This window comes from Podarcis tiliguerta, assembly GCF_965153285.1.
Source record: "Podarcis tiliguerta genome assembly, chromosome: 13".
Taxonomy (NCBI): Eukaryota; Metazoa; Chordata; class Lepidosauria; order Squamata; family Lacertidae; genus Podarcis; species Podarcis tiliguerta.
In genome coordinates, this window is record NC_139546.1 from 18,882,334 (window position 1) to 18,909,152 (window position 26,819).

A 26,819-nucleotide genomic window follows, 5' to 3' on the forward strand; every position below is an offset into this window, starting at 1 on the left:
TTCCCTGTATGCTCCCTCCCTGTTCCTCACTTTTCTTTGAATTATGATCTGGCAACCGTTACTTCTGGCGGCACTCATACACAGCTAGGCATACCACCTCCTGGTAAGTCTTCTTAGATGTTCCTATTCCCTATCTATATTTATTTATTTGATGGCCACAGGGGTTGCCAGCCTTTTTGGACCAGGGGGCACATTTTGAATGTTGAGAGTTCTGAGGGCACAAGTCACAAAATGGCTGCTGTGGGGGCAGAAAATTAGAAAGTGTGCAGTCAGGGCGATGCTTTCCTCATAACTGTATTTCCATATGAGAGGAAGCATAAACTGTTGAATTTCTGCCTGGAAAATAAGACAGAAACAGGAAAAAATGCATTAAAAAGAAGGAGAAAACAGCAGGCTTTTAAGACCTCAGGAATTCCTCTTGCCTGTTGGCTCAACAATTCACTTATCAATCACAGCTCTGACTTCACTCATTGGTTACAAACACTGGTAAGATAGATCAGCCGGGCTTGCTCATTTCACAGAAAATGCTTGAAAGGGTATCTGCATATTTTTCTTTCAAAACTTTCTTTCTAGGAGAAAGCTCAAAAGACTGGGGCCACTGTGCAGGGGTGCAAATGAAAGACCTTCATGGGTGCAATGGCTCCTACAGGCATGAGGTTGGCAGCCCTTGAATTGCTGCATTGACTAGAACCCTAAATCTTTCAGATTCCTGTACAAAATTAACACCTCTTGGTTTGATTTGTATCTCTTGGACAAGAGTGCAGATTGTATCTACCCAACAGATTTCATACGTCTCATAATGTTTGTGAATTTATTAAAACAACTCATTCGCCACCTTTAAACCAGAAGTTATAATGTTGCAACATAAACATATCAAAATATAGCCATACCTTGGTTTTTGAACTGCTTAGTTCTTGAACGTTTCGGCTCCCGAATGATCGAAACTCGGAAGTGACTGTTCTGGTTTGCAAACTATTTTTGGAAGCCGAAGGTCTGAAGGGGCTTTCGCGGCTTCGGATTGGCTGCAGGACCTTCCTGCAGCCAATCAGAAGCCATGCTTTGGTTTCCAAACATTTTGGAAGTCAAACGGACATCCGGAACGGATTCCATTTGACTTCCAAGGTACGACTGTACGTATTTAAATGCTTTATTGGAGATAAAAAAATATGCATTTTTGAATATGAAAGGAAGTAGAAGTTTAAATGAATACTTACATGGAGGGTTTTTGTTTTTTTTGAATCACAGATTCTAATTCAGAAATGGCACAAACAGACTTAATGGGTAGAAACAGAAATACATATTTGTCCCTCCCAGCCTGAGGGCTGTAACTCCTCATCTCTCGCAACCCTTTGGGAAGGAAAGAGAGAGAAATCTGCTGCCTCAGCCAATGTCCCTGTCCCTCTCTCCTCCACTCCTCCTTTGCCAAGTGACTTTTCCATTCTGTTCCGTCACGCGTCCCCTCTCTTTGTCTCATGCGGCGGAGTTCAGAAGTGACTTAATGCTTGGGTGCTTTGGGCATAGTGGCGTAAGAATTTAATGAGCAGGTGTCAAATCAATTACGCATAGCCGTCTCACGCTCCGAGCATGGGAAGCTATGTAGGTGTGTCACACAGCCCTTTTTTTGGCAACCTGGTTCTGGGTAAGGCCTAAGTCAACGCGAGCAAATTTCTGCTCAGGAGGTAGCACTTTTTTACCTCAGGCATTCCTCTCTGGCCTAAACCAACCTGGACTTCACACCTTGGAGGGGACCCTGGTGCAGCCATTAGTCCTTCGGGGTGCAAGAAAAGGATGGGGAAGGCTTTCTGCTTCCTAAGACCACCCCGTCTCTGCTTCCCACATGAGATTTGTTGCCTGAGACATCCTCTCCGGGGGGGGGGCACTAGGGGCGCATTGGAAGATGGCCGACAATAACATCGCTCCGACCCACACAAGGTAATTAAGAGGCTGTTATGGGAGTATGCAGCCTCCCTGCCCCCCCCAAAGGAATGGGGGGGACTGCCCTTGCCTGCTGTGCCCATAAATCACCCCCGGATTCGAGGGGGTGAGGCCACACAACGCCCTTGTGTGGACTTCGGCTCTCCTGGACGCTGTCTCCGATTCGCGCCACTAGCTACAGCAACTTGAAAAGAAACAATTAGGAAGAAGCAAATGCACATATTTCAAGTGAAGAATGGGGAGTAAAGACTGCTAATTGAAGGGACCTCTGTGAAAGAAGACGGGTCGGATAAACAGGAATATATCATGAGAAGACACACCAAGGCTTGGTATGTCGGCAGTGGGACTTGATGGGGGGGGGGACTTTTCTTTCTTTCTTCTATGTGATTAACCAATAATCCCCCCTCACAAGTCAGAAATGCCACTTAAATGACCTAAGCTGCATGATTTAAGACTGTGTGAAGATAAACTTTAACCAAAAGCATGTTTTAAGGAGATCAAGGAAAGTACAAGAGCTTTGGGATGACGCAGTAAAAAACAGCGTTGCCATTTTGGCAAGTTCTGTCTGGGAGGATGGATTTGTTTTCATACTGCGGGTGAACCTCCTCAGAGGATTAAAGAAGGCGACAGATTTGCGAAGATTAATGATGGAGAGAGTGCTTTTATTTATGGAAGTGATGATATATGGAAACCATCTTGATATGGCTATTGGACGAACGGAAAAATTCACACAGGATTACAACTTGCTTTTACCTGCTTAAGGAGATTATTAGAAGAGGTCATAAAGAAAAAAGAAAAATATATGAAAATAACAAGATGAGATGTGGAAACAGCAAGATAGGACTGGATAGAATTATGAACATTATTTGGACAGATTTGTGGACGTTAATGCAGCAGCAAGAAGATGATTGGACCCCCTTCGGAACTTGAAATATGGGTACCCCCAACAAAAATTTAAAATCCGGCTTTGTGATTTGGAATTTATGTGATGTGATTTGATTTGATTTGATTTGATTGGTCAGTTAATAAAAAATATTTTTTTAAAAAAGAAGAGACATCCTCTCCCGGCGTCCTGCTACGGTGTATAGCAGGAACGCCTGAGGCAGGTGGACCGGGGGCAAACAAGTTTCTCCCTCCTCTCTCAGTATCGTTCTTGCCACCTTCCATGAGTTGGAGGGTGCCTTCATGAAGCGCAGTCACTCCCCGTGCAAGGTACTGAACGAATTGTGGAATTCCCTTCTGCAGTTACAGAAGATTCCCCACTTCACTGTCTCACCAGAGTGGTGCACGCTCTAGTTATCTCCCGCTTGGACTACTGCAATGTGCTCTACGTGGGGCTACCTTTGAAGGTGACCCGGAAACTACAACTAATCCAGAATGCGGCAGTCACTCTGGGGGGCTCCCAACAGAATATTAAAAACACGATAAAACATCAAACATTAAGAACTTCCCTAAGGGCTGCCTTCAGATGTCTTCTAAAAGCCAGATACAGTGGTACCTCGGGTTACATATGCTTCAGGTTACCTACACTTCAGGTTGCAGACTCCGCTAACCCAGAAATAGTACCTCGGGTTAAGAACTTTGCTTCAGGTTGAGAATAGAAATTGTGCGCCGGCGGCACGGCGGCAGTGGGAGGTCCCATTAGCTAAAGTGGTGCTTCAGGTTAAAAACAGTTTCAGGTTATGAACAGACCTCCGGAACGAATTAAGTTCTTAACCCGAGGTATCACTGTAGTTGTTTATTTCCTTGACATCTGGTGGGAGGGTGTTCCACAGGGTGGGCGCTGTAACCGAGAAGGCCCTCTGTCTTGTTCCCTGTAACCTCACTTCTCACAGTGAGGGAACCGCCAGAAGGCCCTCGGAGCTGGACCTCAGGTGGAGACACTCTTTCAGATATATTGGGCCGAGGCCCTTTAGGGCTTTAAAGGTCAGCACCAACACTTTGAATCATTCATATATACAGACACCGCTGAGAAGTAAGGTCCATTGCGCTGAACGAACGGGAGTTAACTCCTAACTCCTAAGCAGGTATTGTTTTTCAGCCAAAGTCGGGGCCGCACTCTGCATCAAATTGCAACCAGCTGCAGAACACTTAAGTTTTTGGTGGGCAGGGTAAAAGGAAGCCAAACAAGCTTCACAGTCAGCAGAGCGGAGGTGCTGCTTCAATAGCCTCCAGCATTTAACTGGAAATGCCTCAAAAGACTTTGGATCTTTTCAAGTTTTGATGGGAATCAACCTGCTCTGTACCTCTTGGACTAATGTTCAGGTTGGAACATGGCAGATACCAAAATACCTTTAAAAACCATATGGAATTGTGCATGTCGAGTGAAAATACATATAGGGATGTGTCTTTTGAGAGGAAAGAGTACTGCAAGGGGAAATATGTTTAGTAAAGGTAAAGGTACCCCTGCCCATACGGGCCAGTCTTGCCAGACTCTAGGGTTGTGCGCTCATCTCACTCTAGAGGCCGGGAGCCAGCGCTGTCCGCAGACACTTCCGGGTCACGTGGCCAGTGTGACGAAGCTGCTCTGGTGAACCGGCACACGGAAACGCCGTTTACCTTCCTGCTATACCTATTTATCTACTTGCACTTAAGGGTGCTTTCGAACTGGTAGGTGGGCAGGAGCAGGGACTGAGCAACGGGAGCTCACTCTGCCACGGGGATTCGAACCGCCGACCATGCGATTGGCAAATCCTAGGCGCTGAGGTTTTACCCACAGCGCCACCCGCATCCCTGGAATATGTTTAGTATTGCATATTTAAAAGCAGAATTCTGTGCAGATTTTTAAAAAATGTAGTTTAATGCAGGAATGGGGTAGAGTGGAACTATGGATTAAGAGAAGTGAAAGTGACATGGAGCAGAAGTAAACTGATACTCTTATCCTTATCTCCAACATCCTTATTCTTATTCCCCTTCAGATGTCAAGGAAATAAACAACTATCTGTGACTTTTAGAAGACATCTGAAGGCAGCCCTGTTTAGGGACGTTTTTAATGTTTGATTGTGCTTTTAATATTCTTTTGGGAGCTGCCCAGATGGGCGGGGTATAAATATTATTATTATTATTATTTCACTCCCCACTTTGCAGCGCCTCCTCCCACCAACCATTTCACTTGGATTGGGAGACTCCAACCAGAGGAAGTTTAGGGAAGTTTTTAATGTTTGATGTTTTATTGTGTTTTTAATTTTCTGTTGGGAGCTGCCCAGACTGGCTGGGAAAACCCAGCCAGATGGGTGGTGTATAAATTAATTTTAATTTTAATTTTAATTTTAATTTTAATTACAGGACCAGTTAGGCCTGGCATGCATCCCCGTTTGGCCCATGTGGTTATTTTTCCAAAATCAGACCCATCTGCCCCTCACCTGATATTGTACGTGAGGTGGGGAGACATATAAGAATGTAGCTGCAACTGGGAGCTTGAAACGAGCTCCTGATTATTTCCAATAGGAACTGCCTGGTGCAGCTGAGTGAGGCACAACCCTTTTCGAGTCCCGACAATCCGCTGATCCTCGGTGCCTGCAGGGCCCTGTGCTGTGCAAGTGGGGGGCTTGCAAAGTGCTATGTCTTTGCCTACAGCTGTTTTGATTTCAGACTGCGCAGCCAAAGGAAAATGGGTCACCCAATGTCATGGTGACATCAGGTGATTGACAGGTGGCTGGCCCTGCAAGGGGAGAAGGGGGTGGAGACAAGGATCCACCCGCCCCCCACCAGCTGCATCCAGTTCCCTACCCCTTCTTCATTCCATAGAATCTATGCTGTGTTTTGCAGCCTTTTAAAAGCAGCCTTAGCAGCTGATGGTTGTTCTTTTGGCTAAACTAAAGCTCTACAAGGAAACATCATTTCCCTACAGTGAAGCAGGTGTTCTTTAATACATATAATAATATTGTATTCTTTTTCCGTACAGAAAGTTACATTTGCTACTCTGTATTAAAAAAATACTATTGATTTCCCGCTCGGCCAGCATCAATGCTTATAACCCAAATCACATACAATTGCATTTTAGGTTTCCTCTTTTTCTGATTCTATCCGCTGTGACATATTTCTCAATATGTTCTGCTGTTTTCTTACACTTCAGACACCGCTGTGGTCCTCGTGTGGAAAATAACTTTTTATATAGACTAGGAAAGGTTTCCAGTCTTCTTTAAAAGATTCTAAATTTAGACAGCATCTTAAGAAGCAGAGACATCACCTTGCCAACAAAGGTCCGTATAGTTAAAGCTATGGTTTTCCCAGTAGTGATGTATGGAAGTGAGAGCTGGACCTAAGAATTGATGCTTTTGAATTGTGGTGCCGGAGGAAACTCTTGAGAGTCCCATGGACTGCAAGAAGATCAAACCTATCCAGATTTACAGTGGTACCTCAGGTTGAAAACTTAATTTGTTCTGGAGGTCCGTTCTTAACCTGAAACTGTTCTTAACCTGAGGTACCGCTTTAGCTATTGGGGCCTCCTGCTGCCGCCACGCCATCGCTGCATAATTTCTGTTCTCATCCTGAAGCAAAGTTCTTAACCTGGGGTACTATTTCTGGGTTAGCAGAGTCTTTACCACTGTATGTAAAAAACATGGCTCTTTGCTCTCCCAGTATAGGATGATATGCATTGACTCATCCACTGGGAGATTGAATTTCTAGATGCCACTGATGAGGAACTAAACTCTGAAGAACGATGCCAACGCCTCACCCTCACAAAGTGCTTACAGGCCGCTGTGTCAGAGATGTTATCCTCCGAACATGGATAGCAGAATGCTTGCAGCGTCCCTCTGCTATCCACCAGTCTTCTGAGTACATCTGGGATCGCTTAGTGGAAACACTTCAGCATGAAATGTGGAACGCAGGGAATAAAAAGAAGGGGGGAACGATTTGAGGGCATACGTGCATTTTGTACGGAATACTCGAGTGTTCTCCCTGTTGCGATGGTGCAGGCGGGGATTTGAGAGTAACGTCTGGCGATGCTAGAAGCATTCCGGAGGGAGGGATTGTGTAATGAGTTAGCAACAGCTCCTTGTCACAAAGCCCATGCTGATTCCAAAGTGAGCGGCAGAGGGGTGGGGGAGGTATGACGTGAATGGTGGTGATGGAGACGAGCGCTGCTTGTTTTCATGTGAATATAATCCTGCTTCTTTGTGGAAGCAAAGAGGATTATTTCACACCACCAAGCCCAAATAGCGGCCTAAAAAAAGACAACAGGGGCATGTGTGTGTGTGTGCATGCATGCTTGGGAAGACACGTTAACTTATTACACAATCCTCCTCTGCCTCCCCACCTCAATCTTTCCCTCTATCTGGAGAGATAATATATAACTTGCTCAAGGGCTTTGGGAGGGAACAACTTAGAGCGGAGAAGCAACAGGGGAAGGATGTATTCAGGGCCGGCCCTGCTGTTGGGTAGAATGAGGAGGCTGCCTCAGAAGGCAAATGCTGGGAGGGAGGGAAGGAGGGAGAGCAGCATTCTGCCCTCAGGTGACAGTGGAAGACACAGTCCACCATCAGCTGTCAGGTTTCCTTGTGGTCCATTCCAACTCTAGGACTCTGTTACCCTAGGTTGCATTTACGCACATTTGCGGGATTGTACTGCAACATTCGGGACTCGGGTGGCGCTGTGAGTTAAACCACAGAGCTTAAGGCTTGCCGATCAGAAGTTTGGTGGTTCGAATCCCCGTGATGGGGTGAGCTCCTGTCGCTCGGTCCCTGCTCCTGCCAACCTAGCAGTTCGAAAGGTAAATGGTGTTTCCGTGCGCTGCTCTGGTTTGCCAGAGGCGGCTTAGTCATGCTGGCCACATGACCCAGAAGCTGTACGCAGGCTCCCTCAGCCAATAAAGTGAGATGAGTGTCGCAACCCGAGAGTCGTCCATGACTGGACCTAATGGTCAGGGGTCCCTTTACCTTTGCCTTTTACTGCAACATTCAGGGACGTGTGTGGCGCTGTGGTCTAAACCTCAGAGCCTCTTGGGTTTGCTGATCAGAAGGTCAGCGGTTTGAATCTGCTTGACGGTGGTGAGCTCCTGTTGCTGTGTCCCAGCTTCTGCCAACCTGGCAGTTCAAAAGCACACCAGTGCAAGTAGATAAATAGGTACCGCTGCGGCGGGAAGGTAAACGGCATTTCCCTGCACTCTGGTTTCTGTCAGTGTGTCCCATTGCGTGAGAAGCGGTTTAGTTATGCTGGCCACATGACCTGGAAAGCTGTCTGTGGAGAAACGCTGGCTCCCTTGGCCTGAAATGAGCGCCACAACCCCATAGTCACCTTTCACTGGACTTAACCATCCGGGGTACTTTAATGCAACATTCAGAGCAGTGCACATTTTAAAGGGTGGCTGGGTTTCGCTTTGCATATTGCTTCCTGAAAGTGCAAGTGATTTCAGTTCTCCAGACTCACAATGCCTACGATAGCAGTGTCTTGCTCCAAATATAACTGAGCTGTCGAAAAAGTCTCTGCAAACTGAAAGCAGAGTTTCTATGTGGCTTTGTTATCCATTAAAATGTTTCAAGGAAAACATTTTTTAAGGAAACGGAATCACATTTCTCCCACATCCCCGACCAGCTAGTGCCTTAGCCCATTTCCCTTGATCTGTGAGAAGTGGAGCCAAGTTTGATCTTCGACAACATTTCATTTTTGAGACTCAATGGGGGGCTGCAAGGGTGGGGATCGAGAGAGCCTGAGCTGAGGTTCTCTTCTCCCTTTGCTACTGCTCAAGCGCTGAGCCCCTGAGTTTCTTTGCAAACATCCTTCTGTGTTTTCGTCCCCACAAGCGTTCAGATTGGGCAGGGAGGGGGACGAGTGAAAGGTCTCGACAGACAGGCTCAGATATGATCCGTTTCCCAGGAGACGTCAGCAGTGTGTGTCTCCTGCGAATGCAAATAAAAGGAGTCTATAATGAAGAGAGAGAGAGGCTAGTGTTTTTTCCTCGCTGCCTTCCACCACCAGGATTTATTGTTTGAAGATAACAGGGCAAAATGAGTACTGTACTGGCCATGCTCTTGCTCTGCAGTCTCTCTGGCAAATTGCTGGATCCGTCTCCTGACTACCGGATTGTTCTTTTCAGTCCACAAGGAGGGAGGAGGTGTTTGCAGTTAGAGCGTTACAATGAAAACGAGCAATTTATTGCTAAAGAAAAGGGTACCAAGCTTCAGTTCGGCTAGGAAGCCTCATGTTGCCAACTCCCCACCTCCCCCAAGTTTCTGAGCTGTGGTTTAATTTGCAAAAATGGGCAGGCTAAGTTTGCTCATCTCTGTGCTGCAAGTTATTTATTTCACTGGTTTCTGCAGGTCAAGCTGTGTGTGTATGTGTGTGTGTTGTTGTTGTTTGTAGCTAGTCCTAGATGGAATTGCACTCCTGAAGGACCATGCCGGCTGTTTGGGAGTTCAGCTGCACCCAACATGCCCGGGGATGCCCCGGTGGTGGCAGGGCCTGGAGTGCTTTTTACCAGCTTAGGCTGGCACACCAATACCTGATGCCACCACTTCTTCTTTTGCCCTGCTATAAGTTTTCTGGGAAGGTTTAGGGGTTGGTGGTATGGGGCTACCTTTGAAGGTGACCCGGAAACTACAACTAATCCAGAATGCGGCAACTAGACTGGTGACTGGAAGCGCCTGCCAAGACCATATAACACTGGTCCTAAAAGACCTACATTGACTCCCAGTACGTTTCCAAGCACAATTCCAAGTGTTGGTGCTGACCTTTAAAGCCCTGAACAGCCTCGGCCCAGTATACCTGAAGGAGCGTCTCCACCCCCATTGTTCAGCCTGGACACTGATGTCCAGCTCTGAGGGCCTTCTGGCGGTTCCCTCACTGTGAGAAGTGAGGTTACAGGGAACCAGGCAGAGGGCCTTCTCGGTAGTGGCGCCCGCTCTGTGGAACGCACTCCCATCAGATGTCAAGGAAGTAAACAACTATCTGACTTTTAGAAGACATCTGAAGGCAGCCCTGTTTAGGGAAGTTTTTAATGTATGATGTTTTATTGTGTTTTTAGTATTCTGCTGGGAGCTGCTCAGAGTGGCTGGGAAAACCCAGCCAGATGGGTGGAGTATAAATAACAAATAATAACAAATTATAATCATAATTATTACTATTTTATTATTGCAGGATTGGGACAGCCATAGCTATCTCTCGCAGAACTGGAGACTTGAGATGGGTAGAACTGTCCTGTTCACATTTCCCTGTAATATGTATCTTTCATCCCTTCCTGTTTTCAATTCCATGGTTTCTGGTGTCAATGCCACATTCTACCGTGACCTGCAAGCCCACTTTGTTTCAATCTTGGCTGGCTCGTGATGTCAACCCCCCTCGGATTGGTCCTTCTGAGTCCCCTCTCTCACTCCAGAGCCTCCCTGCTCATCTCACCTTGCTTCCCCTTCCATAGGTGTTTGTGAAGGCTCACTTTGACTATGACCCAGCCTCTGACAACCTCATTCCATGTAAGGAAGCCGGGCTGAAGTTCATTGCTGGAGACCTCCTCCAGATCGTCAACCAAGATGACCCCAACTGGTGGCAGGTATGGACCTTGTGTCAAATAAATGAGTCATGGGCAGGATCAGGCCCGGGTGCATGTTCATGGGATAAGGCATGGGTGGCGTTCAGGGAGAGCTGCCAAGAAATCAGTTTGTAGGGCGCTAGGCCAGAACTAGCCAGGGAAATCAGAGTGGCTACATGCAAGAAAAGGAAAGGAATGCAATTCCTAGGCAAAAAACCAGAAGTCTGTATGAGGGGGTCTCCACCTCTACTGCAATTCTTTTATTAATACTGCGACTGCTAAAAATGTCAGAATGAAGAAAATGGGTTGCGTGTCTTTGTGGGAGGGGGGAAGGTTTTTCCGTGATCTCGGGTCCTGCAATTTACCTCCCCACCCAGGTGCTCAGAACTAACCTTTGGTTGTTTCAGGCCTGCCACGTGGAAGGCGGCAGTGCTGGTCTGATCCCAAGCCAGCTGCTGGAGGAGAAACGCAAGGCCTTTGTGAAGCGAGACCTCGAAGTCACCCCCTCATCAGGTAAAAGGCACAGCCCCTCTCAGAGCCTCAGTTCTCAGAGTTCCCTGGGAAGAGAGACATAGGTCTGAGGGGGGAAATGGGGCTCTCTTAACAACTCTCAGCACTTTAGACAGTCGTGACTTCTTCCCCCAAGGCAGCCTTTCTCAACCTGTGGGTCCCCAGATGTTGTTGAACTACAACTCCCATCACCCCTAGCTAGCAAGGCCAGAGCTCAGGGATGATGGGAGTTGTAGTCCAACAATATCTGGGGACCCACAGGTTGAGAACCGCTGCCCCAAGGAATTCTGGGAGCTGCCGTTTGTCAAGGACGCTGACAATTCTTAGGAGATCCTCTGTTCCCCTCCCAGAGCTACAATTCTCAGAGTCGTTTAACAGTCAATCTGTCTTTCTGGGGAACTCTGGGAACTAGCTCCGAGAGGAGAATACAGTGGTATCTTGGTTCTCGAACGGCTTAATTGTTGAACAACTTGGAACCCGAATGCTGCAAACCCAGAAGAAAGTGTTTTAGTTTGCAAACTTCTTTTCAGAAGTTGAACATGCTCCAATTTGAGTGCCACATTTCCAATTTGAGTTCCACACTTCCGATTTGAGGGTCACACTTTTTTTCTGAGTGCTACATTGAGGCCTGTATGTTTTTGCCATTTATTTTAGGGGTTGTTTTTAAAAGGTGGAACGGATTAATCTGTTTTGCATTACTTTCTATGAGAAAGCGCGGCTTGGTTTTGGAACGCTTTGGTTTTGGAATGGACTTCCGGAACGGATTAAGTTTGAGAACCAAGGTACCACTGTAAAGGGTCTTCTAAGAACTGTTGACAAACTACAGCTCCCAGAATTCCCTGGGGGAAGCGATGGCCGTTTAAAGTGGCATTGTGGTGCTTTCAAGGTGTGTCGTGTGAATGTGCCCCTACTCCCACCTTCTTCCACACGTGCGATAGCTTTCTCTCTCCACAGCTTTGCTTAGTGCCTCCTTTCCCCCCTCCTGGCAGGTGCCTTGTGCGGAAGCCTCAGCGGCAAGAAGAAGAAGAGGATGATGTATCTGACCACTAAAAATGCAGGCAAGGGATCTCAGTGTGCCTTCACATTTCTCCATCGCCTGACCACGCTTCCTCTGCATTAATGGCTGATGGCGATTTCTTTCCCTCCCACTTCAGAGTTCGACCGGCACGAGCTGCTGATCTACGAGGAAGTGGCTCGCATGCCTCCGTTCCGCAGAAAAACCTTGGTGCTGATTGGGGCTCAGGGGGTCGGCCGGCGCAGTCTTAAGAACAAGCTCATCATGTCTGACCAGTCGCAGTACGGAACCACCATCCCGTGTGAGTCTTGTTGATTGCAGACGGGGTGTCAGGAATGAGCCAGCTCCCAGCGAAGGTTTGCAGCCAACTGCAGAAAGCAGCCAGGAACAGAGAGGCAACAGAGAGGCTTAGATGTTAGGCAGGGGAGAGCCATCAGCTGCATACTTCTGTTCTTCCTGACCTTGATGGGCCATAGCTGAGAGCAGGCTAAGCCAAAGCCAAAGCTCGCAGGAAGCACAAATAGGCATGAATAGACTCAGCCTCTCAGACCAGGAAGAGGTTGGAGCTGACTCACTAAGTCCAAGGAGGTGGCAAATGGGAGGGTTGCTAGACAGGAAGCAAAACAAGAGGCATTAGAGCCGTAAGTTCAATATCTTCTGTCGTGGCCGGAAGCAGTCTTCAGAAGGGTCATCTTGAGTAATGATGCAGGAGCCGTCCGGAGCTATCTGTTTGTTTTTGCAGTAAATCCTCCTTTTTCATTACCTACGCTTACTGTGTTATCAAGATGGGAACCTGGACTCCTAACACGGGGTCATGGAGTGCATCTTAACATCCTGGCAGATCCTAGTCGTGTTGTTGCACTCTGCTCTGGGTCTGTGTGTGTATGCGAAGGAGACTCCTGCATCTTGTGTTAGGAATGGATGAATCGGTCTATTTCCGGGTCCGTTTCACATTCACACACCTTGATTTATTTGTAAAATAATATTTGTGGTTGTGTGCGTATGTGTGTGTGTATGCACACACACACACATTTTTTTTGGGGGGGGGGGTTTCAGATTAAAGTTTTACAGCCACATATCCAACAAACAACATAAAAACAAGATTCAAAAGAATCTCCTGGACTTCCCTCCTCCCCTTTGCAGTTCCTATTATTAATCATTTCTTCCTGCCATCTTTTACGATAATCCAAATCTTTTACCTCTCCATTGTGTCCAAACTGGAGATCCCATCTCCAGTTTCAGTTTCCAGGTGATCTTTCTTTGCTCATCTGTGGTTCTGCAGATACTTCGCGGAGACCCAAGGAGCACGAAAAGACTGGGCAGGTGTACTGCTTTGTGACCAGGAGTGAGATGGAGGGAGACATCAAAGCAGGCCGCTACCTGGAACACGGCGAGTATGAAGGGAACCTCTATGGGACCAAGATTGACTCCATCCATGAAGTCGTAGAGTCAGGCAAGATGTGCATTCTGGATGTGAACCCCCAGGTACTGCTTCTTTTCTGGCTCCAAGGGTTGGGACCGAGGGAGGAGTGGGGAGAAGGTCTTCCTTTGGTCGGCTGTGCCAGGAACCTTTCCTGGTTGCAGTGCTAGGTCTTGGATTGCATAATTTATTCAGGTCACATAATTTGTAAGTACAGAATTGCAACTCGACTCTCATCAGTGTTGCAGTACTGGAAGTCTTTCTTTCTTTCTTTCTTTCTTTCTTTCTCTCTCTCTCTCTCTCTCTCTCTCTCTCTCTCTTTCTCTCTTTCTCTCTTTCCTCCTTTCTCTCTTTCTCTTTCTCTTTCTCTTTCTCTTTCCTCCTCCCCCTTCCTTCCTTCCTTCCTTCCTTCTCTCTCTCTCTTCTCTTTTCTCTTTCCTTCCTTCCTCCCTCTCTCCCTTCCTTCCTTCCTTCCTTCCTTCCTTCCTCTCTCTCTCTCTCTCTCTCTCTCTCTCTCTCTCTCTCTCTCTCCTCTCTCTCTTCTCTCTCTCTCTCTCTCTTCTTTCCTTCCTTCCTTCCTTCCTTCCTTCCTTCCTTCCTCTCTCTCTCTCTCTCTCTCTCTCTCTCTCTCTCTCTCTCTCTCTCCTCTCTTCTTTCCTCTTTCTTTCCTTTCTCTCTGTCTCTCTCCCTCTTTCTACCCCCTCTCTTCCTTTCCTCTCTCTCTCCTCTCTCTGATGCATCAAAAGGCTGTGAAAGTTTTGAGGACAGCGGAGTTCGTCCCGTACGTGGTGTTCATTGAGGCACCGGATTTTGAAACCCTTCGAGCCATGAACAAGGCAGCGCTGGAGCATGGTGTGGCAACCAAGCAGCTTGCGGTGAGTCCCCTCAACGCCCACATGGCAGGCAATTCCCATCATCCCAGACCACTGGTCCTGTTAAGCTAGGGATCGTGGGAGTTGTAGGTCAAAACATCTGGAGGGCCGCTGGTTGGGGATGCCTGCTCTGGAGCGTAGGACCTGAACCAGTGCCTTCAAGTTAAAAGAAAGGAGACTTTTCGGGTTACAGTGGACACTCGGGTTGCGAACGTGATCCGTGCGGGATGCACGTTCGCAACCCGCATCTGCGCATCTGCACACGCGCGGGTTGCAATCCGGCGCTTCTGCGCAAGCGCAAAGCACGATTCAGTGCTTCTGCACATGCATGGCCGTTGAAACCTGGACATAACCCATTCTGGTACTTCCGGGTTCCGGCGGTCCGTAACTCGAAAAAACGCAACCTGAAGTGTCTGTAACCCGAGGTATGACTGTATTGGGTTATTGCTTTTATTTTGAGGTTTTATATTTTGCGGTTTTATATACAGTGGTACCTCGGGTTACATACGCTTCAGGTTACATACGCTGCAGGTTACAGACTCCGCTAACCCAGAAATAGTGCTTCAGGTTAAGAACTTTGCTTCAGGATGAGAACAGAAACCGTGCTTTGGTGGCGCAGCGGCAGCAGGAGGCCCCATTAGCTAAAGTGGTGCTTCAGGTTAAGAACAGTTTCAGCTTAAGAACGGACCTCCGGAACGAATTAAGTACTTAACCCGAGGTACCACTGTATTGAGTTTGTTCTTTGAACCGCCCTGAGACCTCCGGGTATAAATTCAATTAATAATAATAATAATAATAATTTGCATGTCCTGCCAGGATGCCGACCTGAAGCGGACGGTTGATGAGAGCTGCCGGATCCAGCGGGGCTACGGTCACTACTTTGACCTCTGCTTGGTCAACGACAACATGGAGCAGACATTCCAGCAGCTGCAGGAAGCCTTGGAGAAGTTGCACAGCGAACCACAATGGGTCCCCGTCAGCTGGGTCTACTAGAGGGACGCCCTGCCTCTCCTCCTCCTCCTCCTCCTCTTCCCCACAGCCTCACGAGTGTCGGCTTTGTCCTCCTCACTTGGCCAAGAATCCCAGATCTCTTAACCTGCAGCACCCAGCACATGCCCCCCCCGACGTCTTTCTCCTTTCCCCAACCACCCGGCACCATCTGAACAGCCCAGGCAAATCAGGCGTGGCAAAAAAGTTGGCTTTATTAGATTCGAAAAGCAAAGGTGCTTCCTTGATGGTCCGGCCCCAGATCACCTCCAACCAGCCAAGAACTCTGCCACAGATGTGGGGGGTGGCTGCTCTCCCCACCCTCTCCTACCATTGCTGGCAACACAGGAAGAATTCATCTCATGGCGGACGTGGGGGGTTGGTCAGAGGGGTCGAGCCAGGCTACCAGTTACCCACAATGCCTTGCCCCGTTGGCTCCACCCAATTGTGTCCGGCTCCTCTGATTGGCTCAGGCGGAAGAGGGGTGGGCGGGAACACAACGCCTCTCCAGTCACAGCTAACTCACTGCCAAAATCACTGCTTTGTCGATGGACCACAACCTCAATATTGCCAAAAGAACTGGTACCCTGGGGTGTTGCTCCTTCCCACCCCCCCGAACATACCACACTGAGTAGATTGGAGGAGGGGAGGGGCGAATGCCTTGCCAACCTTGGTCAGCACGAGATTTTCCGGGGTGTTGGAAAAACGGCAGAGGGACGCCTGAAAGGTTTGTAAGCGAGGCAAGGAAGAATGTGATGCAAGATAGCCTGGTGGTGGGGACTTTGCACTTGTTCCCCTGGGCCGTGGCGGCCGGCGGCTGAACGAGATCCTTCGGCCTCAGTTTAGCTGTCTGTAAAATGGGGCTATTTAATATGGTTTGTTTTCGTTTTACGCTGTTTGCAGAGGCAGGCTCCTTCGCCGCAAATATCCCCAAAGAGCTGTTGGGCACATTGTGTCTGGTACAACCTGGGTCTCCCTCGGCCTCCCCATAGACCCAAAGACCTCTCCCCCTGCCCCAAGCTCTTTCAACTCTCCTAGGCCACACTGGGCAAGGTGGGCTCATGGTTCGACTCTGCAAAAGGCAGCGTCATCATACCAGCTAGGAAGTCGTTCTTCTCCAGCCTCCGGGAAGCTGACCCGCTAGTAGGAAAGCAGTGTAGGGAGGCAGTGAGGGGAACCCAGGGCTGGCATCAGGGATCAGCATCGGTGGGCACCTGCCAAGACCCACACCTTTGCAAGGGGGGCAGCACTACCTCCCTGCCCCTCAGCTGACTTCTTGCCTCCAAGCATGTAAACATTAAGAGCATAGAGCTATAGCATGCTGCTCCACCTGCCTTATGTTCTCCCTGTAGGTGGATGCATGAATCTAGCCTGGGGGAGAGTGGGCACCATAGAGTGGAAGTGGGGGGGGGCACCATGAGCACCCATTGTCCAAAGTGCCCCACCGCTTACAAACAAAAGCACCACCAGAGAAAGCAATAGCAATTACAGTCATCTTTGATCCTAATCCTTGCTGTTCCTGCCCACAGCTCTCTTTGTCCCTTTTTACAACATCAAAACGCAGAAGAGATGATCAGGCGCTTAAAATCCGTAGTGCAGAAATAATGGTCTGCTTCTCATCTGCGCCTACGTGAAGCCCACTCCCCTCGCGGATTCCGCTTCCCGGATTTTCCGTTACCTGCAGTTGCTTCCCTCGAGTTCCAGGGTTCTCCTTTTCTCCTGCCAAGGACCAACAATCACTACCTCACAACTCTATGGCAGCTGTTAACTGGCGGGACTACCCGCTGCAGGGCAAGGGCAGAACCTTGGACTTGGGGGAGTGTTTTTTATCACCAGGTAAAGAAAAGAAGCTTCTCTGCAGTGCTTCTCCCACATGCCAATTTCTTTCTCCACCCCCCTTAAAGAAAAACAAAAACCCAATTTCCTCCCACCCATCACCCACCTCTAAGATGATGCTGAGTCCATGGGGAGCTGGTCAGCAGGGCAACGTGGGGCAGAGCCCAACCAGTATATTTACCACCGTATCTTTGCAAGGGAGGAGGGCAGAGAGAAACCCAGAACAAAACAGCCCCATCTCAGGCAGACCCACACTTATGCATCGGGTCCAGCGGTTATCAGGCTACTTTCATGGGGCCAGGAGAGGGAGGAGGTTATAGAGCTGGGATATTTTCCTTTATATGTCAGAAGAGAGGATAGCTGGGTCACTGCCCCAGCTCTGCCCCCCCCAACTATATTATGAACATTCCTCCTAATTTGTTCACAGAAAGTTTGTGGGGGAAAGATAGACACTGTTGGTTATTTATGGAGCATTTTTTGTTTGTGGAAAGGCTAGGTCATGTTTCTCATGCATTTCCCCGTCCTGGTTGCAAGAAGTCAAGTTTCGGGGAGAGGGAAGGGGCAGCGGGTTTGTTGTGCAAGAGCACAAATCAACGGTAAGAGTGTGTTACCTGAATTTGCCAGGGGCAGCCTGGTAGCCCCTGAAGTCCCTGGCCAGGTTTCCTGTTACTTGCAACACCAAGTGTTAATTTGAAAAGAAAGAAATAGCAATAACTCCACCTGCTGGTGATCAAGTGTGTGCTTTCCCAGTAACTATAAAACCCTCTTGCTCATGGACAAAACTGCAAGGAGAAGGCAGTGCATTGATACTGTTGGGGGGGGGAATATTGGGGTTCAGTACCCAAAACCCTGAACAGCCAATAAGACGCAGAGTCCAATTGTCTGTCAAGCAGAACATTTATTTATTAAATCACCGCAACGCATTCTGGCTTACTCTCACCATGCGGATGGGGCAAGCAGGACCCTGAGAGCTGAAACACACCACTGTTTCTACCAAATATATATCAAGATGTATTTCAGACATGGTGAGAGTCAGGATTTTCCACTCCACAATAGCAAGGCTGCGAAACAGGATCTTCTGATCTTCCTTGTCCCCTCATTGTTTGCTCAACAACCTTCCTTGGGAGATAAGCAGGTCTGGAGATAAGGGCTACGTGAGGAGGACATCTGCGGTTATCAGTTTATGCAGACCTGACATTCCACCCAGCCCAGAGTTGTAGGCTCCTCCTTGCTCACAAACATGTTTCTGATTCTTACATCTGTTGATAACTTCAGATTTTCAATTCCCACCCACCCACTGCCAGGCAGTACTCCGTGAGTGGTTGCTGTTGATGTGGTGGGGACTGTCAGGAGCTTGTCCTACTCTCGAGTAGGCCCCTTGCAGAGACACATGCCCTTCCCTCCTGGTCGATCGGGAGCTTCAAAAGCTTTCTTCTGCCCAAACATCACAGCGACTGATGCCAACAGACATTGGCACACTTAGGGATCCGCAGAGTTTGCACAGTTGCGTAACAGACCTCAGCAACTCAGCATTTTGGCTAATCTACTTTATTTACATATAAATACACACGGAGCACTGCAACATGGCTCCCTCTCTCTCTAGAATCAGACAGCAAAGAGAAAAAGAACAAAGGACAATAGTCCCACTTCACGCAACACAAACATCCTGTCCCTGTCACTTCCCACTCTGTGGAGTCAAAACATACCATGTCATGTGAAAGACAACAATCCTATGACTGCAATCATGGAGCAGGAATTCTAACAGGGACTGCTTCTTCTGCTCCACAAATATAAGGAGGGGATGATGCAGAAAGCTGCTGCAGACTGCACACCCAGTAACTCCCCCCCCCCCCCCAAGTAGGGGTGTAGATAAATTGAAATGGAGAAGTTGTGGAACAAGGAGGCAAAGCAAACCACCACCACCACCCAGAACAATAACAGGGGCATTTCAGAAGAAACCTGCTCATTCCCAGGAGAAGAAACAGCACAACTCTCTGGCTTTGGAATATTGGTAGGCATCTGCTAATCTGCTTTGAAACTGCCATTATATACCGCAGGAATGAGAAAGCTGTGGTTCTCTGGCTGTTGTCAGAACCCAACTCCCATTGGTTCCGGCCACCATGACCAATGCTGAGCAATGATGGGAGCTGAAAGCCACTGATATCTGGGAAGGCCAAGGCTTTCCCCTTCCCTCCTTGGATCCCGAACGCCTTGTGAGTCAAACGTTTTGGCTCCCGAGTGCCGCAAACCCGAAGTGAGTGTTCCAGTTGGCGAACTTCCTTTGGAACTCGAACGTCCAACGTGGGTTCTGATTGGCTGCAGGAGCTTCCTGCAGCCAATCGGAAGCCACACCTTGGTTTGGGAAGTGGAACAGGCTTCCAGAACGGACTCCGTTCAGCTTCCGAGGTACCACCGTACTTGCTTATCCAGAAAGAAGGTTAAACATGGTGGGACTTCTCAGTAGACATATTCAGGATTGTGCTGCAGCATGGATGCAAATCTGGCAAGATAACATCAGTGCCGGATTACCAAACAGGCATCATAGGCACCGGCCCATTCCTTTTAGGGACAACGGATCAAAATAATATTGATTTGATCTTGAAAGAAAATCACAATCAATCTTTCTTAGTTCCGTGTCATCCCTCTAAAATCAGAAACGTGTTAGGAGATAATTTGCGAGGGGGGCCCTGAGATTTCAATTCCCTCGAGGCCTCCACAGCGTTTAATCCGGCACGGGCTAAAATCCTCATTTGAATTTGCCTTATGGCAATGCCTTCTCTCCAGACACAGTAGGAATGGTTTGATCTGCGGCCCTTACTTTCTTGTCACCCTCCCAAGAACCACGCCTTATTTATTAGCTTCTCAAATAACCGCTCTGCCCCTCTTTGGGATCTTAACTCTCTCGTGACCAGTGGCTTCCAAATCTTTCTCATGTGCTTTTTATATCCCTCAAAATGTATGCGTGCATGAGTTTTTAATTTTGTACAGATAGCTGAAATAGAGGAGAGATTTATGCACCTTTATTTGGGGCGGGGGAAAACCTGTATATTTAAAGAGAGAGAAATCTATATAAATTGGTAGCAATTACGGGTGTGCAAAGAGGAAACAAGTATTATTAACTGTAGCACCCTGGCTAGAAATGGCCAAAAGGACATGCCTGATGTTATAGCAAAACAGGCGTTAAAAATCAAAGCTGATTTTTTTTTGGGGGGAGGCAGTAATTTAAAAGCAGTTATGCTATTGTTTACATGGATTAAGTCACAGAGCGGGGGAGGGGCTGTCTCTTTTGGAGCAGTCACCATTTCCTATTCCTCTGAGGCCCAGCTGACTCTCACACATGTCTGGTCACTCAGAATCCAGACATGGGTTTTGTAGAGAGTGTCTGGCAGAAACTTGCCAATTATTATACTGCTTTGTGGCCGCAGTGGCGTAGCAGAATTGCTGGATTTACAGTGGGGCCGTGGCACCCACTGAACTTAGTGGGACTTAATTCAAAGTAGATACATGCACGGGGTTGAGCTGTTGGTGGCATTAATTGTGCGCATTCCCACCAATGACTCCTGGGTTCGTTCTTAATAGGGTTTTGCTTATATTTGCATTTCTGCTTGGAATCATTTAAATTTTTAAAATTTTTTTACTGCAAATGCTCCTGCGGTTTTGCCCTGTCACCCACTTCTCATGGTTTGGATCTTTGTACCTGCCCATCTCTCCGTAGTAGTTCTGTGCCTCTGTTCTCTTCTTTCTTTCTTTTACATGCGTCTCTTAGCTGGGAGAAAGATAAAGTCAGGGACTTGCATCTAAATGGGGCCACAAATACCGGTATTTTAAAGCTTTGGGCTTAGTGGGGATGGGGCACCTTTGGGGTTCGGCTTAAGGCAGCGAAATGTCTTGGACAAGCACCGACCCTGTTTTATTCCTTTTTGGCCACATTCGTGCCATACTTTTAAAGCACTATAAAGGTAAAGGTACCCCTGCCCGTACGGGCCAGTCTTGACAGACTCTAGGGTTGTGCGCCCATCTCACTCAAGAGGCTGGGGGCCAGCGCTGTCCGGAGACACTTCCGGGTCATGTGGCCAGCGTGACATCGCTGCTCTGGTGAGCCAGAGCCGCACACGGAAATGCCGTTTACCTTCCCGCTAGTAAGCGGTCCCTATTTATCTACTTGCACCCGGGAGTGCTTTCGAACTGCTAGGTTGGCAGGCGCTGGGACCGAACAACGGGAGCGCACCCCGCCGCGGGGATTCGAACCGCCGACCTTTCGATCGGCAAGCCCTAGGCGCTGAGGCTTTTACCCACAGCGCCACCCGCATCCCTTTTTTTTAAGCACTGTGTTGCCACGTTAAACAGTCATGGCTTTCCCCAGAGAATTCTATGAACTGTAGTTTATCAAGAGTGGTTAGAAGACTTCCTGAACTACAGTTCCCAGAATTCCATGGGAAGATGGATGGACTGTTAAACCACTCTGGGAAGGGAACCGGGGTTCTCCTATCAATTCTCAGCTCCCAGAATTCCTCAGGGGAAGCCACGACTATTTAAAGTGGAATCCTAGTGCTTTTAAATGTATGACATGAATGTGCCCTTGGCCTCCTCCATCACTTTTTTTTATCTTTCCCCTGTTCCCGGTTGAGCTAACATTCCCCCTAACTCATTCTCTCCATCTATCTCTGTTTTTAAAAGAATAACTGCGCGTTTTGCCTGGGGCTCCACTCACAAGTCTTGCTTCCAGTATTATATCAACAACTACAAGGGCTAAAAATGTTATTAAAGTGGAACTTTAGGCATAAAGAACACCACACGCGTAAAATGCACGATGAAATCGCAAGAAGTGGGAAGTCTGGAGAACGACCCCACTTCACGGACCTGGCAGCATAGAGTGGCTTTCTTTCCCCTTTATTTATTTTTAAAAACTGTTTATACTGTGCAAGAGAGTCTCATACTGGAAATGTCACATTCTTAATTTCTCTCTCTCTCCCTCTCTTTTGCACTCTGCTGTCATGTATTTTTACCGTTACCTTTACTTTAAAGAAGATGAACAGTTCAGTATCTTGTCTATTGTGTGTGCGTGTGTGATAGAAAAGCCGTCTCTCTTGAGAGTGCCGTGTTATTTTCAGTAGCGCCACATTTTAGATGGTGTTTTTGTCCTGGATGTTTTGAAAGCTCGGTAGGTTCTCTTCTAACTGATTTGGTGGGTCCTTTCCTGTTGTCATTGCTATAGGGTGGGGGAGAGAAGCATTGTACACGTTTTCCTGTTCTGAATTTTTATTATGGTTATTATAGTTATCTATTTATTTATTTATAAAGAATGATAAGAACGACACTTTCCGATTAAGAGCGTTCGGATTTTTCCCTTGCAGTTGCTGCAGGCGAACCCAAGAGGGTGCTGTGGCCAGAACAATACCTAGGTACAAACGGGACCAATACAGAGGTTTAGATTCCAATACAGTGGAACCTCGGTTTTCGAACATAATCCATTCCAGAAGACCGTTCGACTTCCAAAACATTTGGAAATTGAAAGAGGAAGCCTCAATTCAATAGGGAAACTCAAAACAGAAGCCGCTTCTGACATTTACTTCCGGGTTTTCGGCTTTCAGCAGCTGAAACGTTCGAAAAACGGAGCCGTTCGAGAACCGAGGTTTCACTGTACCTATTTTATTTTACTTTATTTTATTTCAAAGCATTTCTACAGTTCTCGCTTGCAAAAGCAACAAGCCTCAAAGCGGTTAACGAAAAGATAAAAACAAGAAAACCAGGGGGGGAAATACGACACTTTAAAAGGTACAAAACATTAAAATGCTAAAGCGGATGACACTTCACGTCACCTATGAGCTATGGCAGCTACTTTGCCACCCTAGTTCTGGTGTTAGTGTTCAAGTTATTGCTGTGCTGCGAACCCCTTGGTGGTTGTTTTTTGAGCAGGTTGCCAAGGAGAACTTTGAAGGAAAGCTTCACATCCGAGGTGTCCAGGGGTTTGTAACATTTACTCTCCTGTCGCACTGCTGAGGAGATGAGTGCCGCAACCCCAGAGTCATTCGTGTCAGGGGTCCTTTACCTTTTTAAACATCGCAATATATCAATATATCTGAAATAAGGATGGCTTTGTGTTGCATTGGATGGATTCACAGTTTTCCTCACATTTTGATTTTTGCACAGTGCACACACATGCACACCATGATTTGCGATATATCGCCAGGTCAAAAATTATGATAATGATATGATGATATGGACTGGTTTTGGACTATAGAGTATTACCTTGGTTCCCAAACTTCATTCGTTCCAGGAGTCCGTTCGACTCCCGAAAACGTTCGAAAACCAAGGCACGGCTTCCGATAGGCTGCAGGAGCTTCCTGCAGTCAAGCGGAAGCCGTGTCAGACGTGTCAGACGTGAAACATCATCCCGACATGTTTCTCCCAGGAATGATAGTGCTTCACCACCTCAGCAGTGTCGGGTGCCGGTCAGGGTGCCCTCTTGGCAGCTGGCCTAATGTAGTTGGTGACAAGCTTGTTGCTGTTGCCACAGTGCAGTCCAAAGAGCAAAACATCGCTGACTGTGAAGCCAGGAAGGAAAGGACTCCAAGCGAAATCAGGGTGTGGCGGAGCCAGACAGTGGGCCCAGGAATTCAATGCGTCTGAAAACACAGGAGATGATGACCTATTTATTGACACCCTACCTTATTCCCTGACAGAGACTCAAAGCGGCTTACAGTCAAATTGAGAAGTGCTGAAACCACTCATTAAAAAAAAGAAAAGAATTGTTATGTATATGTATAATGTATATGCAGGGATTTTTTTTCAGCCGGAACTGAGCTCCTGTCTCAGGTGGGTGTCGTTGCCATTCTAAGCACTGCAGCACCTCTTTTCCTAGAAAAATAGGATTGGAAACACAAGGACCAATCTAACTGAGTTTCAGAAATAAGTACACAAATTTTAAAAATAGGAAAGGATTTGTGTGTGTAACACTGAAGGAAATGGACAGACACAGCAGAAGTTTTAATATCAGAACAGACATGGAAGTTCATATTTATACAGAAGTTCAAATGTACCATATTATGTAATGTTGTGACATTAGTTGTGCGGACTGTATATTTCACAGAATTGCAATGCCATTGCTTTTCAAAAGAGGCACTGCAGCCCCCAAATAAGAGACAGATTTGCGTAAAATTTGCATTTGCTAATTCATACAGAGTTGCCATATTTCAAAAGTGAAACTCCAGACACAGAAGTTGCTGAGCTTTGTTTGGCAAAGTTTGTGGCTGTTTTCCGCCCATTTTATTTCGGGTGGAATAAAGGTAAAAGTGGTGCTGTCGGCTACAGTGGTTGCAGCAGCAGATAATGCGCCATGGTGGGGGGCGGGAGAGATTTGATTTCCCTTTGCACTTTAATGCAAACCAACCAAGCTGGCACTTCCCCAAAACAATTCTTCAATCGAAATGCATATCATTCAGAAACTGCACTTCCTTGAATGAATAGCTCTCCAACATGAGTATATATACAAAAAGGCATCTTACAGGGGAAAGTATTTGCAAAAATGCATGAATTAGTGAACGCAGCATACAGAAATGCATTATCCTAGGGGAAATCGCGCCCATCAGTAGGTGCACTGGTTTATGGTAGGCGAGAGTCATGTTTATATTATGTGCTCACATGCAATGAAATGTGGGAAGAGCAACCTATGGAAGAATGGTTTCTTAAAGGTAAAGGTACCCCTGCCCATCAGGGCCAATCGTGTCCGACTCTAGGGTTGCGCGCCCATCTCGCTTAAGAGGCCGGGAGCCAGCACTGTCCGAAGACACTTCCGGGTCACGTGGCCAGCATGACAAAGCGGCATCTGGCAAGCCAGCACCAGCGCCGCACGTGGAAACGCCGTTTACCTTCCTGCTATAAAGCGGTCCCTATTTATCTACTTGCACTTAGGGGTGCTTTCAAACTGCTAGATTGACAGGAGCTGGGACCGAACGGCGGGAGCTCACCCCGCCCCGGGGATTTGAACCGCCGACCTTATGATCAGCAAGTCGTAGGCACTGAGGTTTTACCCACAGCGCCACCTGCATCCCTTTTAACACTTTGATCCATATGCCTGAGATATTTGGAATTAATCTGGGTCCGGCCCTTCTGTTAGGCAGAGTGAGGAGGATGCCTCGCGTGAAGGATGCTCACGGGCAGCAGAGGGCAGCAGCGAGCAAGTTGTTGGAAGACCTGCTGCCAATGCGGATGTAAAATCCAGGAACCAATCTGGTTGGCTTCTTTATCAAATTCAGACTGCTCGGGGTGGGGTGGGGCAGAGGCAAGGGGAGAGATGATAACCACATTAAATAAACTGCCCTTTTAAAGAAGCCCATCTCTCTAGCGGTGTAACTGCCAAGGATAAAGCATGAACACTGCCAAACACTTCCCAACTTGGGGTAAGATTTGGACCTCAATGGAATCACTTAGCTGTGATGCCTGCCTCGCAGAGGGTTGGACTAGATGACCACTCAGGTCCCTTCCAACTCTACAGTGATTCCATGAGAACAGGTGTGAGGAAGCTTAGGCCCTCCAGATGTTGCAAGCATGGCCAATGGCTGGGGATGATGGGGCTGTCGTTCCGCAACATCTGGGAGGCTTAAACCTTCCCCATCCCTGCAATAGAAAATAAGAACATTAACTTTGCCTCTCTTTCTAAAAATCTGTTTCTACCTCTCCAACTGTTTGTCTGGCGTCGGTGGCTGTCCTGGTTGTTTTTTATGTTTACACTTTCCTCACTTTCCCTTTTCTTCGTGCTGTTTTATACTCCTAATTAATAGGAGAAAGAAGTAGCTGCTTTTGAGAACCCTGGATGCTGTTGTACCTTGTTTTCTTCTCTCTGGCGCACGTTGTGCCCCTGTAGCCACTACTGAAACGGACCCCTTTTGTTACACATTTCTGTTGACTTTTATTAAATTTCAAAGAAAGAACACACAAAATTCGAAACTCTTGTCTTCTTGTGTCTTCTTCCGGCTTCTCAGGCTGAAACTCGTGGCATTTTGGGGGAATTTGGAACGCCGGGGTTTTCTGTGCTTGTTAGCAAGACAGAGCTTGCATGATGGCAACTCGTCCGATTGCCCCACTCTTGAGAAATGCAGGTGATGGGCGATGTTCAAGCTTTACTCAAGAGTAGACCCATTGGGATTTAAGAACACTGCAAAGCGTCCCAGTGGTTTTCACTTGGGCCCGTGCTTTCTAGGCTTGGGCCTGAGTGGTTTTGGCCTCGCTGTTTTCCTCGGGAAAAGGTATTCTTTAGCAATAAATTGGAGCAAACATCTATCTGGAGAAAAACTGACTCAGGTTTGCTCCAGTTCAGTGGTAAATATTGGGTTTCCCTGGGGGAAAGGGGCAGGGCAAGGGCAAGTCTGGATGAGCCATATGTCTAGGGTTGCCATATGTCCAGTTACCATCTTTTGGGGCAATCCCCCCCCCCCCAAAAAAACCTTTCACCAAAAAGCTCAACTTTTTGTGTCCAGATTTTTACTTCTTGAAATATGGGGAACCTTACACAAGTCAGGCCCATGTACTGCTGGTGAATTAGGACCTCAGTAACATGCCCACAGACAGGACGTGGGTGGCGCTGTGGGTTAAACCACAGAGCCTAGGACTTGCAGATCAGAAGGTCGGTGGTTTGAATCCCCACGACGGGGTGAGCTCCCGTTGCTCGGTCCCTGCTCCTGCCAACCTAGCAGTTCGAAAGCACGTCAAAGTGCAAGTAGATAAATAGGTACCACACCGGCGGGAAGGTAAACGGCATTTCCGTGCGCTGCTCTGGTTCGC

The 26,819-nt window shown here is 47.7% G+C and overlaps 1 protein-coding gene and 1 long non-coding RNA gene across 3 annotated transcripts in view; one reads left to right on the top strand and one right to left on the bottom strand.

The window, feature by feature from the left end:
• The window catches only part of MPP2 (MAGUK p55 scaffold protein 2), a 65,810-nt gene extending 48,409 nt beyond the window's left edge, over positions 1-17,401 (top strand). For both annotated transcript variants that reach the window (XM_083408372.1, XM_083408371.1), the window contains 7 exons: positions 10,289-10,420; positions 10,807-10,912; positions 11,899-11,967; positions 12,064-12,225; positions 13,207-13,409; positions 14,091-14,219; positions 15,033-17,401. In XM_083408372.1, the coding sequence (XP_083264498.1) occupies positions 10,289-10,420; positions 10,807-10,912; positions 11,899-11,967; positions 12,064-12,225; positions 13,207-13,409; positions 14,091-14,219; positions 15,033-15,209 (978 nt within the window). In that variant the 3' untranslated portion in view covers positions 15,210-17,401. The remainder of the gene's footprint in view (positions 1-10,288; positions 10,421-10,806; positions 10,913-11,898; positions 11,968-12,063; positions 12,226-13,206; positions 13,410-14,090; positions 14,220-15,032) is intronic.
• LOC310661854 overlaps positions 1-26,819 on the bottom strand; it is a 292,087-nt gene that overhangs the window by 249,140 nt on the left and 16,128 nt on the right. The gene's annotated exons all lie outside the window — the stretch shown is intronic.